A 13,675-nucleotide genomic window follows, 5' to 3' on the forward strand; every position below is an offset into this window, starting at 1 on the left:
CACTATATAAACTCCCTGCTCAAATATAACACATTATAACAGGTGTTTTAGAATGCATGTTGCAGCTGCTGACCTGCTGTAAAACCAGATGTAATAAAAACATCATCTGGCCACTCAGGATCAAGCGTTCAACAACTTCATTTGTTTAATCCTTGTGTACGGCACAAATTGGGCATAACTGCATGGTTCTTGTACTCAGGAATGCATTCTTTCAATTGTGGCCCGAAGCAGTGCTTTTGGTTTTTATTAATCAGAGCGTTAAGATGCAGCGATAAACAGTTGAACTGATCACTGGTTGGAATGGGAACATTCTCTTAAATCATTAAACTTCAAATTAGGAAATTTTATTTAAAGCCATCATAAGAGATGCAGATGACAGCACTGGCTATAACTAGGTCATAGACTTAAGATGGAAAGTCTATACAATCCTTCTTAAGTCTATGTTGATTTCTGTATTTTATTTTTAATTAAAAATCCTGATTTGTATACCTTTGCCAGGTTCTTGGGGTTAAGTTCTAGGACACTAGGCTTCAATAGAGATGTCTGAAAATGACCATAACATCTTTGACACTAAATGGATAAATGTTGTAAAGATTGTTCTTGAACATCCTACAGGTTATCTGTCTTTTCTATGTAGTATTTTATTGGAAACAATTTACTAATTTGTTTTGCGGTATTTGCCCATTCACTGGCCTGGCACTACAACAATCAGCATGTATTATGAAACTATGTTTGTGGTACCCATTTAGGATGCATTCAAGCCACAGGTCTATACAGAGTAGGTTCTGAACAAGACCTAACCCATATCAGGATAATAAGCGTACAAAAGATAAATGAATAAAAGAACAAATACATGCCCTAAAGCATCATAAATTGGCGGTTGTCCTTTAACGTTTGCTCCACTTTCAAGACTTGTCATCAGCAGGAGGATGACCCTTCTCTTAAACATGAGTTTTACATTCTGTAGTTCAGCTTCAGTTTCAGTGGGTGTGACCCAAATTCAAAATAATGGCATTCAAACTTTAAATGGCTCTATAGTACACTACTCAAAAATGCTTTGGTGCACTTAAGAGGCAACAGCTAGACAACCACTAAAAAAGGGAATGGTTTTGTTTTGCAGATGGTAGCCATAGACAGTTGCTCTCTCCGTATCCTTCCTGGCTGATTTAGCATGGAGGAGATCGCACCAGGACAGCTGGACAGGGCCACAGAAGGGCAACAACTCAGCTGCAGGACTGGTAGGTGCTCTTTTGCATGAGGAGGAACCGGAGGAGCACTGCCAGAGCCCTACATGCTACAGGTGTGTATATTTCTGACCAAACTTTCATGAGGGTGGCATGAGGGACCACATCCTCTAGTGGGATCAGTGCTCATAGCCTAGAACACTAGAACTGGCAGGTCTACCACTGGCATCCAGCTCTCTACAATGGATAAGAGCAGGTTCACACTCGTGAACGTGAAAACCTTTGGAGACGTCCAGGATGGAAAGTTTGCCTCCAATATCATCCAGCAGGAATGAATTAAAGGTGGGTTAGTGATGGTCTGGGGAGGAAAATCCTTGGAGGGTGTCGGAACCCAGAGCCCCTCTCTGGGTGGACACTTCAGGGTGGTCCTAGAGCCTTTTTCAATTACCAATATTTCCAAAAAGCCTTATAGTTCAGATCGAAATGCAGGAAAAAACAAAGAAACAAAGAACTCCTCCAGGCTTTATTGAAAAAAAATATCAACGAAAAATGGCACTGAACTATACAGATTCCTGAATCGATGCGGTAAAGTACACCCCCCTTCACAAATCCCCCAGTATATATACCTTCTAGCCCCGTTCTGATTGTTTTGACGTTAACTAATTTTCCCCCTCAGACACAGCCCCGCCTCCTGTGGCCTTCATACGGCCTATGTGTCACGAATTTTAATTTAACAGGGGTTAGTTGTTGAACTGTCTGATCTTATTAGTTCTTACTTATAACTTCAGAACTTATTTAAAAGCATTTAGTTTATTACACATTTATTTTATCACTTAAATTTTAACCTATATACCCTACATTTGAACCTACATGTTCCACTTTGTGTACTTGTTTATTGTTCATGTGTGGTTCATGGTGATTACCTGGAATCACCTGAGGATTTTACCATTATTTAAGGAAATTAGGATTTTTACCATTATTTACCTTAGTTTTCCCTCGTTGCCTGAAGTAAACGGGGTAAAATGGCTGTTTCTTAGTTTGATTTAATTTAGGTTGAGTTAGTTTATTTATTTAGGTTAGGATTGGTCAGTTTATTTTAATTTAGGTTAATTTGGTTTTCTAACTCTTCTTCATTGCTTCAAGCCCTTTAACCCTTTTAGGTCCCTATCCGTATTTTTCCATCACGTTTATGCTGGCCTGCCATTCGGTGTTTTCTCCCTATGTTTACATTAACCTCAGGCACGAAAATAATATTTTTCCACTTGAATTTATCTTTGCACGTCTTTCCTGGCCCTTGCACTTCAATAACATCTTCCCCAAACTCACTTCCGTCTCGGCACCTGTGGTTTTTGTTTTTTCATTTTACCACGAGGAATCTACCGTCATACCTCCATCCATTACCTGGGTAAGTTACTTGTTATTTACTTAGGTGCTGTGATATAATAATATATAAAGTTTACATTAGTTTAAATTTAAAAAAAAAAAGATCCTAAGCTCTCTCTCTCTCGAACATTCGAGTCAGTGTCGTGTAAGATGAGATTGTTATGGCTTTCTTGCACCTAAGCTCAAGGATTTCTGTGTTTTTCCTAACTTTCCCACCAGAACCATGGACTGCGGACATGCCAGAAAGTTCAAGAATAATTCTACAGACAGTGCACCAACTAACGATGATTCAGCCAGTTGCTCATCTCTATTTTTGTGGTTTTATATATATTTTTTTTCCTGTAATGAACCAACTGGTTCCTCACATGATTTTACATCTAATAAACTACTCAAAATTTACCTGAGTCTATGTCTATTTTTTATGTGCTAATTTCATCTATTTGTTATAAGTTCAGCTGTCAACTAATGATTATGAAAGGTGATTAATACTGGAAGGATTATAAGATAATCAGTAGAATAGGTAAGACAATTAGATAGGCAAAATTAATGTTTATGCAAATGAGGGTAGGTAATGATTAAAGTAACTTAACTATATTAAAAATCATCATAGATTTGATTAAGCATAACAGACTGATGAAACTATTTATTTCAATTTAACTAGTAACGTCTCTCTGGTTTTTTTGTTTTATTTTTATATATTTTTTCTACATTTTTTTTTATTATTTTCTTGTGTCCCTTGTTTTAATGATAAAAATGAATTAGATTTGTCTTAAAGCCTAAAGGAAAGAAACAGTACCCTTACTGGGATAAAAACAACTGTGTAGGCAGTTTCTGGATGTCGAAGGCATCGATACCCTTGAGAGGACCTCAGGTTCCTTAGAGCTGAATCCAATTGAGAACCTCAATTGAGGGTTATCAAAAGCCACAAATAGCACCACAAACTGTCCAGGAGTTCACTGATGCCCTGATCCAGGTCTGGCCAGGTCTGGCTCTCAGTGGTTGGTCCTGGACTATCTGTGCCCTATATATTTTGGTGTATTCGTACACCAACACATCTCATCTACATGGGTGTGTTCAAGCAGGGGAGAAAACTACAGCACACCGAGCAGGGGTACTTTTCAACCAGGACCCTCAGCATCACAGGAAATGTACAAAAATGCCCAACATGTTTAACTGTTATCATTTTTAAATCAATAGTGGCCTTGTGTACACTCACTGGACGTGTGTGTGTGTGTGTGTGTGTGTGTGTGTGTGTGTGTGTGTGGTCGGGCAAAAGGCTTGGCTGTGTCATGAAATAACCTGTTCAGCAGGTTATAAAAAAAAGCATATATACCAATAGACTGACAAAACAATAAGCTGTACAGTATCACTATACATCATGTTGATATGCACAATTGTGTAAAAACAGAACAAAGTTCACTGCTTTGTTTTGTGACCCATATACCCAAACCAGAGTTTTGCACTGAGGTTACAAAAATACAAATATCTTTGTAGAAGTCCATGTACCGTGTAAAGCACTTGCCTGGACACAGACTTGACGGGTTTATCGACTGAATCCAAAGCTTTTTGACGTTTCTTCCCATTAAACCACGTTTAACGTGAGGAAACATGACTTTAACTTGTGAATACTACTGACACTGCAGTGGTGATTCCTTATATGGCGAGTTTTTCAAATGAGTCAACAGCGACATCTACTGGCGCCGTGTGGAATTGAAAATGGGAAGGAAAATCTCCCTGAAACGATAAGAGGATGAAACTTTGAGAGGAACCAGACTCAAAAGGAAACCCATCCTCATCTGTTTGACACTGAAGAGTGTGATCATAAAATAATTTCCCTTCTATAACTGTGTATTATGTGGTCAAAAAGTGCAATGAAATTTCATTCTAGGTTCAACATGAAGTCTTAGCTGTATCAGTTAACCATCCAAGGGGAAAGGAATACAAATAATAGTTTAGAATGCTAATATATCTCAGGATGTAATGACCTCCACTCTTCTGGGAAGGCTTTTAAGTAGATTTTGGGGTGCAGTCCAGGTTCTACTTCATCCCAAATGTGTTCAGTAGGATTGAGGTCACAGCTCTGTGCAGGACTCTCGAGCTTTCCACACCAGACTTGTTAAACCATGTCTTCTTGATTTGTGTGCAGAGGTTCTGTCATGCTGTAACAGGCTTGGGCCTCCTGATTCCAGGGTATTTGAAACTGTAATTCTACAGCCGAAGACCACAGAAGTTCTGCTCCTGTCAGACAAGACGATTTAAAGACTGGAAAAAGACCAGGTAATCTCTTGACCTGTATTTGCCTGATTTTATGTATTGTGATGAATTAGAGCAGAGACTGAGAGCCAGGCCAAAACTGGGATGTCTGCCTTTATGTGCCCATGAATTTATTATAGAGTTGTCCCGCCCTTTGCAGCTATAACAGCTTCAAATCTTCTGGAAAAGCTTTCCACAAGGTTTAGGAGTGTGTTTATGGGAATTTTAGACCATTTTGTGAGGTCAGGCACTGATGTTAGACGAGAAGACCTGGCTCGCAGTCTCCGCTGTAATTCATCCCAAAGGTGTTCTATCAGGTTGAGGTCAGGACTCTGTGAAGTTCCTCCACACCAAACTCGCTCATCCATGTCTTTATGGACCTTGCTTTGTGCACTGGTGCGCACTTGTCATGTTGGAACAGGAAGGGGTCATCCCCAAACTGTTCCCACGACACTGGGAGCATGAAATTGTCCAAAATGTCTTGGTGTACTGAAGCATTAAGAGTTCCTTTTCACTGGAACTAAGGGGCCGAGCCCAACCCCTGAAAAACAACACCTGAATTCAATGATTTGGAGAGGTGTCCCAAAACTTTTGGCAATATAGTGTATGTACAGGTGTACAGGGGTTCATTCATCCATGTCGTACATTTTATAATATGTATAACTATTAAATATCACATATAGAGGTTGATGAAACATAATTGTCATATGGTCTCGTTTAAATCTGGTTAATTTAATAAGAAATTTACACTTCTATCTTTCTCTAATCAGGAAATCTAAATTCCTCGGGTTAAACCCTAAACCGCTATCTATTTACCATATAGTATACTACCTAGGGTGTAAACACCACATTTTTCATCACAGACATAGTGCACTTGTTAATGGAGTATGAAGATATTTGGGATTCAGCCACAGTGTCGAGTCTCGCGCTGGGTCACTGTGTTTTTGCCATGGCCTGTTTCCGCCTTACTTCCTTGTTTTTTTTTTTTTTTTTCTTCATCTTTCAGTAGAAGTTGTTCTTATGGCTGTGGAGTTTCATGGCGTTTTCCGTGAAGTTGTGACTTAACCTCAGTTCTTTTGTAATGGTGCGGGGGGGACTACAAACACTTAGATTTCTTGCAGTTTTTATCTCGAGGTGTCAGTACTGAAAAATCAAAAGAACCAGCCCGAACTAATCGTTTCTCTTGGGCGGTTATAGTTAGTTAGCGAGTTAGCTTGTTGATTAGCATAAGAGGTGCTTTTCTAGGTCTTTCTAAGTTTTGCCATTGAATAACACAATGGCAGATTCACATGGCAACGACAGGACGGACGACAGCGAACTGAAAGGTGCAACAGGCGGTGAAGGTAGGATCCAAACTGGGGTTTGAAAATGTATAAATATGTATATATTATATCAATGAGATCATCTTTTTTTAACCTTGTTTCTTCCGGATAGCCTTTAGCTCGTGCCCGAGTTGTGATGTCACCGCTCGGTTCCCTGATTTCAATAAATCAGTGTCCATTTGAATGAAAATAATTTGCTGATTTATCGTTAGATATGACGAAGATTTATCGAGTTGTGGTCAAATTTACTAATGAAGCACTAGAAGCCTTTTAGGAATTTCCTCTGTCGTCATCTAGAGACGGCTGTCTGTCGCTCCCTGGGTGTGTGTGTGTGTGTGTGTGTGTGTGTGTGTGTTGAATAGAGGATGGGTGGAGTAGATATGCCTCTAAATTAATAGATATGATTGTTCCTATAATTGTTTTCTCTGGAAAGCTATTTAGAATGTCATGTAAATTTCACCACAGTTTTTACATTAATTCATTCATCCTGGTCAGGATGTATTATCCCGGTCAGGGCCACGGCGGATCTGGAGCCTGTCCATGAGGAAACATTGTGGTGCATGGGGAGAATACACCTTGGAGGAGCACTTTATGTGCACACACAGACACATTAGTGCAAATTTACATAGGCAGTCCACATAGTCTGTTTGTGGGAGGAAACCAGAAGAGAAGAACTGAGGGCCTTCATTATCGCCGCACATACATTACAGCACGGTGGAATTCTTTTCTTCGCATATCCCAGCTGAGGAAGTTGTGGTCAGGGTGTAGGGGCTATACAGCTGGAAGGGTTAAGGGCCTTACTCAGTTGCCACCCCGATCTTCCGATCAACAACCCAGAGCCTTAACTACTTGAGCCACCACTGCACCCTCAAAGGACACACTCTCAAAGAACGTGCTCCACAGAGATATTAACCCAAGCTCAGGATTGAACCAGGGACCTGAGAGCTATAAGATATAAGGCAGAGCTACCCGGTGTTCCAATACACAGACTCTTGAGTTAATTCATTTGAATATGTCTAATTACTCCCTTTAAACAGTCACCATGTCTAGTTTCATTTTTAAGGTAATGTAAAGTTCGCACGGAATAAGAACAACACCTATTACAATACCAAAAATAAAAACCTAGTAAATGTAGGTGAAGGGAATAAAAGGAAAGTGTTTTCTGCTTTGACAATTCATATATGGAAGAAACCAAAACAGAAGGACTAGAGTCTTTCTTGAAACCAAAATAGAAAGACAAGAGCCTAAAAATGAATTGCCACTATAAATATCACCAGACGCATATTTGTCAAGTCTCCACTTGTTTACTTAAACATGTTCTGCACCTCACGAGGCTCGCCGAGAAGCTTTTCACAGTATTAAAATGTGTGTTTCAGCATTACAGCAAAGTTTTTTTAATATCCTGTATTCTGTCTCATTTGTTTTCTATGGAATCTGGTGAAAAATCTGCCCAGATTTGTATAGGAGTAAGAGCGTTACAAAGCAAGATATCACAGCAGAATAAAAGGATCATTTCTCAATCAATGCAAAAGGGAAGCAAAATTAAATGGCTTACAGGCAGTCTGTTTGCTGTATATGGTGAAGAGCTGGCTATGTGTTAATCTGGGCAAAGAAATCAGTGCACTAGAAGATGTAGAATGCAGTAGTAAAAATCCCCTAAAACCGAAATATGAGTACCTCAGCAAAAAGGGAAATCAATGTTGCCAGTAAATCTGCAAGAAGAAGAGGGAAATAACTGTGCTCATTTAATATACTCAGTTTGATGCTAATGTTTAATTTGTTCGTATTTATTTATTATGCTTTTCAGTGTTTCATTTTGAAGACTTTTATCAAAAATGCAGTTCTATTATTCTATTCAGTTTCTGAAAGCAAATCTTTAACTTTGGTTTAATATGTTTACTTTAACTTTTGTCCTAATATGTATTATTAATAACTGTGGATTGTTTATACCTTGCCTAAATTATGTCAAGGCCTCAAATTGAGAATGCAATATGAATTGAACAATTGAATCATATTGAAAATGATTGAAATGGAAATGTGTCATCATGTGATATTTTGTCATATCCAAACCTACTTCAAAACAATACAAAAAAAGTCTAATCATTTAGCAAGACTCAGACTTAGATCAGTCTAAGTTCAGTCTAAATCTGTCTGTTTTGTCATCTGTATAGCTACAGCTACAGCTTTAGGAGTTAAACACCAACATGTCAGTTACTTTTTCCCCCAGTTAAATAATTCTCTTCTTCATTTCAGATGTTGTTGACGATAGAATCATAGAAGAAGGTGCTGTAGTACTGAGAGGGTACATTAACCCACTTCCTGCACTTACACACACTTGACCATATTTGTGCCTCTCCTTGTTCTGATTGTGGTTTGTTTCCGTGCGAAGATATGTAATAGAAAGGATCAACACCGAGGACCCGGCCATGCACGTCAGCCCCGTGGACCTCGGTGGAACGGCTAACGAAGGAGACGATCCTCATGTCAAAGAAGTTGTAGATCAGCTTCTTAAGATCGCAGATGAGCTAAACCGGAATGCAGAGCTTCAGCAGTAAGAAACCTTTTCTGCTGTTACTGATGGATTAAAATGATTCAGGAAGTGTTATTAGTGTAAACCTCACCTTTCCCCAGACGACACATCAAGTTGTGTTACCAGTAGTAGCGCTTTATTGTACAATATTGATAGGTTTCTTAAGTTTGTCCATAGAGTCGGAGGTTGCTTTTTATATTTTATTCATAGGCAGAACACAGCACTGGCTCTCCTACACTCCAGGATGAACTGTATGATCCACAGGGACAAATCTGTGTTTAACTTGTTTGAGGAGTCTAATGGAAATGAGAAACACAGGACTTATGTGATAATCTGCATCCAAGACGGTCATGGAGTGCTAACCTGACAGACTTAGTGCCGCTATTAAGGCCAGGGAAGGTGTGTTGCAGTTGGCACAACCAAGTGTGTTGCAGTTGGCACAATGGCCAAAAAAAGTGTTAGTGTTGTGTTCTGCTTGGACATGAAGCACAAAAAATAGCAACCTCTGAGTCTGACCACCAAACTGACCTTGCCAGCTAAATGACAGATATTTGGCTATTATTTTTGTTCTATTTGTATCCATTTGATCATTAATTGCTCTTTACACACTTTGTAAACATGTCTCATTTCCGAAGACACCACAATAACAGTCAACAATTTGCATTTTTCTGATGTTTTGTCCATTTTAAACTTGTCACATAGGATAAGGTTAAACATTATGGCTCTCCTAAACACAAATTCACCTTCAGTTTGCACTTTAATGTGCAGCTAAACATGCTTGTAGGAGAGCACTAACTGCCCTTTTCTACAAAATGAGCCCATGACTGATTAGAGAGAGACGAATGCCATCCTTCCCACTCAGACTGTAATATTAGTTAAAGCTCTCAGTCTCTCAGCGTTATCAGGAATCTAATTTCGTAATTGTAGGGTGAAAGTTTTCCAGTTGAACCGATCATATTAGCTGTTTTAGCTCATGTATTAAAATGAAAAAGCGTGGCTTAAATGTGTTTTGATGTGATAGCAATGTTGAAATGTCTGAATGAATGTTTTTCCTCCAGACATTTCCTTTGAGAATAATAATAATAATGTCTATATCTATCTAAAACTGGCTATATCCATCTTCTAAAATTTTAACCAGATGATCTAATGTATGCATATATGTTCTGTATGACGATATGTTTCATCTCTCTACACAGCCTCCTCAACACTGTGCAAGCCAACTGTGCTCAGGAGGTGTTCATGACCGTGGCCAAGAGCATCTTTTCAGATGGCATTAACTGGGGGCGAATAGTAGCTCTCTTTCATCTGGCTTATCAGCTTATTTACAGGGTAAAACTTTCCTGCTGTGTCTACAGCATTTTAAAAGTTCTAATAACTGCAGCTTGATGTCCAAATTCCTGGTTTGCTTTTTAATTTATTTGGCATTTAAAGCCGACGACGCTGCTGGCTAGGATGCATGAGGGAGGTGACCAATGTTGCTAACAGAAAGATCTTAGCACACACAAAAAAAATTAATGCATACCCAAGTATACTGTATTGTGTAGTGTACTGTATACTGTGCACCAAGTATCTATCATCAGGTAGGATAGTGATCCTGCTTGCTTGCTGTCTATTGGCTAACAAGGCTATATTTATTTATTTATGTATTTCATTTTGTGAGTCAAGAATAAATGCTTTTGTATAAATATATATCAAAAGAGAACTAAGGTCATTATTAAAAGTAGCATTGCTTTGGAATAAGCCAATAATTGTTCCTGCATGTATATAGCGATACAGGAAATTGACTGTACAGAGAATATAGAAGCTACTGGAAAGACTCAGCTCTCTCTCTCTCCCCCCTCCTCCCTCAGGCACTGACTCAAAACCACTTAGAAATCATCAAGAACATCATTAGCTGGGTATTGCAGTTTATCAGGGAACACATTTCCGCCTGGATCAGACAGCAAGGAGGATGGGTAAGTGTTTGGTATGTGCGTGTGTGTGTGTGTGTGTGTGAGAGCGCAAATGCTTTCTGGCCACCCATACAGAGCCACACAGGTCGACTCAGACACAGGCCACCACACACAGAGGCACGCCCACTCGAGTGTCAGGAAGCATAGAGGCACAAACTCTGACGCGTTCCATACACATGCGTTCTGTACACACACATTGTGAAAGCACACCACACACGTATCATGTATCTAATCATCACAGATACTGCCTTTTTATATTAAATGGAAATCAAACACAAAGCACATACAAACTGCACGGATTCGTGTGGGGGTCATCTTGGCAGACGATGATTCAGCACCCTGCAACCAGCATTATCACTGCAGAGACTAATTACTGCTAATTTACGGTAATGTGTACACACACACAAGTAAGAGGGAGGGCGGTTGTCATCATAACAATTACTCCAGACAGACAAAAATAGTCAGAGGGCGGCTGAATTTGTAGCTTTGCTTTACATGTTCGGCGTATCTCGTTTCGCATCTCGAGTCTTTCGCTCGGATGTTTGTGCGACGGTGTCCAAAGGCCATCATTACAGCACAGCGAGGTGCGGTGAGCATGTGTGGCGCAGAAGCTCCTCCAGACCTGGTAGGAGTCCGCTGGCGAGTTTTATAGCTCAGACATGATCATAAAGGCCGTAGTAAGTGCGGTCCGGGGTTTTCGACTTCAAACAGCCCAGCGTCATGGAGCATGCTGTGGTTTACTCTACTAAAATCGAGGGGCCTCAAGTGAACACGTGACCCTGCTTCAGTGCGAGTGTGAGAAAGTCTGATGAAGGAAAGCACAGGTGGAGAAGGACATGACTGCAAACATTGGCGATTTTTATAGAAAGCTGTACCTGCCCAAGTACATTAATAACCAAGCAGGAAGGAGAGATACAACCTATGATATGATATGGAAACACCACCATGTTTACAATAAATAAGCGCATACTGTTTTAGGAAAATTAACGGTAGTGTGATGAAGTGGTTACTGTTTTATTCTTCTGATATCATTTGTTTATTAAAGAATGACAATTTTTTATCCAACAGTAATTCTCTTCTTTTTTTTCTCTCTTGAATCCCTCCATTCTGAACACTCTTTCTTAATAAAAAAGGAACAACAGCTCATTGAAAACAATTCTAGATCTTTCTTTCTTTCTTTCTTTCTTTCTTTCTGTCTGTCTGTCTGTCTGTCTGTCTGTCTGTCTGTCTGTCTGTCTGTCTTTGGATTAAAAAAATATCTTTCTAACATCTTTCCCACTGTGGTCACTGTGTGCAGTCCTTACAGGATTTCCCTGTTCTGTTTTTTTGGTGATTGTTGAGGTTTTTGAAAAAGGTGCGATGCAGCTTGTGGAATTTTTTATTTATTTATTTTTTACTTGAATTGGCAAACTCCTACCAGTGAAAATACATATGTAATTACTTTCTATGTTAGCTGTACTCATGTTCAGCTCATGTGAACAGAAAAGGGATTTGGCTGAATGCGTGTTGTGAAGATATAAAGTGTCTCAGCTCAAAGCTGCACAAAATGGCAAGATTCTCAAGCATTTGCTTGATTTTTGGCTTCATTTCTGCAACACCAAAATAATGAGATCCTGTAGGGTCTGTGTGAATGACGATTAAAATATTACTTGTTTTGCTCTCAGGAAGAGGCTTGACGTTCATGTTGCCCTGTCATGTTTTGTAGGAGGGTGTTATCCGCAGTGTGTCAAGATGGCGCACCGTGTCCATCATCGCAGCAGTGGCGTTCATAGCGGCTGCCGTTTACTGGAGAAGAACTCGCTGACCTCCTCACTCCGAAAGCCCAGCATCATCAAAAAGAGCCAGAGTCACTAATTTGCACATGTGGGGAAATTACCCGAAGCAATAACTGCTGATGTTTAACAAACACATCAACCAAATGTTCATGTCGATTGGCACGGATTAGATCCGATAGTAAAATGCAGTGAGGAATAAGAGCTCCACTTCCGTAGACACTGTAGCCCTTGTCTTCTCAATGTTGTGAGTTTATTATACTGTAATCCAACAAGGCACAACTATTTATTAACAACACTGTGTCTTTTGACAAACCACTACATTTGTCCTCTACAGTCCATTTGTCCTCCACAGCTCTTAGCATTTTCATAGGTGCCAATATCTTCCAGCCCTACCTCCAACTGGTGGAATATCAGACAGCAGTTTATCAAATGATTTTTAACGGGTTTTTATAGATGACCATGAACTACTTACTTTAAAAAAAAAAAAAAATCTTGGTGTCAGATTTTAAACTCTTTAGAATGTTTTGTTTTCTAACTTTTCTCCTGTCTTGTAAGAATATTATGAATCTGTTTACACTTATTTTTACAACTAAGCAGAGCAGCAGATGGTGAAGGTCAAATGTCCTTTTCCAGCTCAGACCATTAGAAGCAACGGTTCTGCTTATGTGATAAGCAATAGGAAAGACCAAAAGCATTAAATTAATCACTGCTTTTTACTGTAAATTTGTTTAAAAAAAAAAAAGGTTTTTTATTCGATCACTTACTGGAATTTTAAATCATGGTTGTATCTATCAGCTAAAGCTATTGTAAGCATGTGTATCTTTTATGTGACATGCTTTGTTGACAGCTAAGGAGAAGAAAATTATTATGAGGGAAATATTCAAATAAGTAAATCAGTAAATTCTGTAATAATAAGGTGAAGGTCACCAATGACAGATATATAGAAAATATCTTTGTGTACAAAAGTGTTTTTCTGTCATGAGTTCAGGGAAATTGTACTTCTTTGTTTACATTAAAATAAATGTGATGAAGTGTCTTTCTGATTGTGTTATTTTAAATACATATTGCTGGACGGTGATTTTTTAATCAACTATGCCTCGGAAGAACAGGAAGCTTTTACAGTTCCTCAACGTTAGCTACAGCAATTAAGAGATACACTATACTGCTAACAGTTTTGGAACGTCTGCCTTTACGTGCACAGGAATGTAATATGTAGCTGGCCCACCCTTTGCAGCTATAACAGCTTCAACTCTTCTGGGAAGGCTTTCTACAAGGT

At 39.2% G+C, this 13,675-nt stretch overlaps 1 protein-coding gene across 1 annotated transcript; it reads left to right on the forward strand.

Annotated features, from left to right (window-relative positions):
• Nucleotides 1–5,805: 5,805 nt before the first annotated feature.
• Nucleotides 5,806–13,435, forward strand: zgc:153993 (uncharacterized protein LOC767645 homolog). The gene is made up of 6 exons (XM_058401747.1): nt 5,806–6,163; nt 8,396–8,444; nt 8,532–8,693; nt 9,869–10,001; nt 10,523–10,627; nt 12,330–13,435. The coding sequence occupies exons 1-6, from the start codon at nt 6,097–6,099 to the stop codon at nt 12,426–12,428; spliced, it is 615 nt and encodes a 204-aa protein (XP_058257730.1). The 5' UTR covers nt 5,806–6,096; the 3' UTR covers nt 12,429–13,435.
• The last annotated feature ends 240 nt before the right edge of the window (nt 13,436–13,675 follow it).

This window comes from Hemibagrus wyckioides, linkage group LG10 (genome assembly GCF_019097595.1).
Source record: "Hemibagrus wyckioides isolate EC202008001 linkage group LG10, SWU_Hwy_1.0, whole genome shotgun sequence".
NCBI classification, from domain to species: Eukaryota; Metazoa; Chordata; class Actinopteri; order Siluriformes; family Bagridae; genus Hemibagrus; species Hemibagrus wyckioides.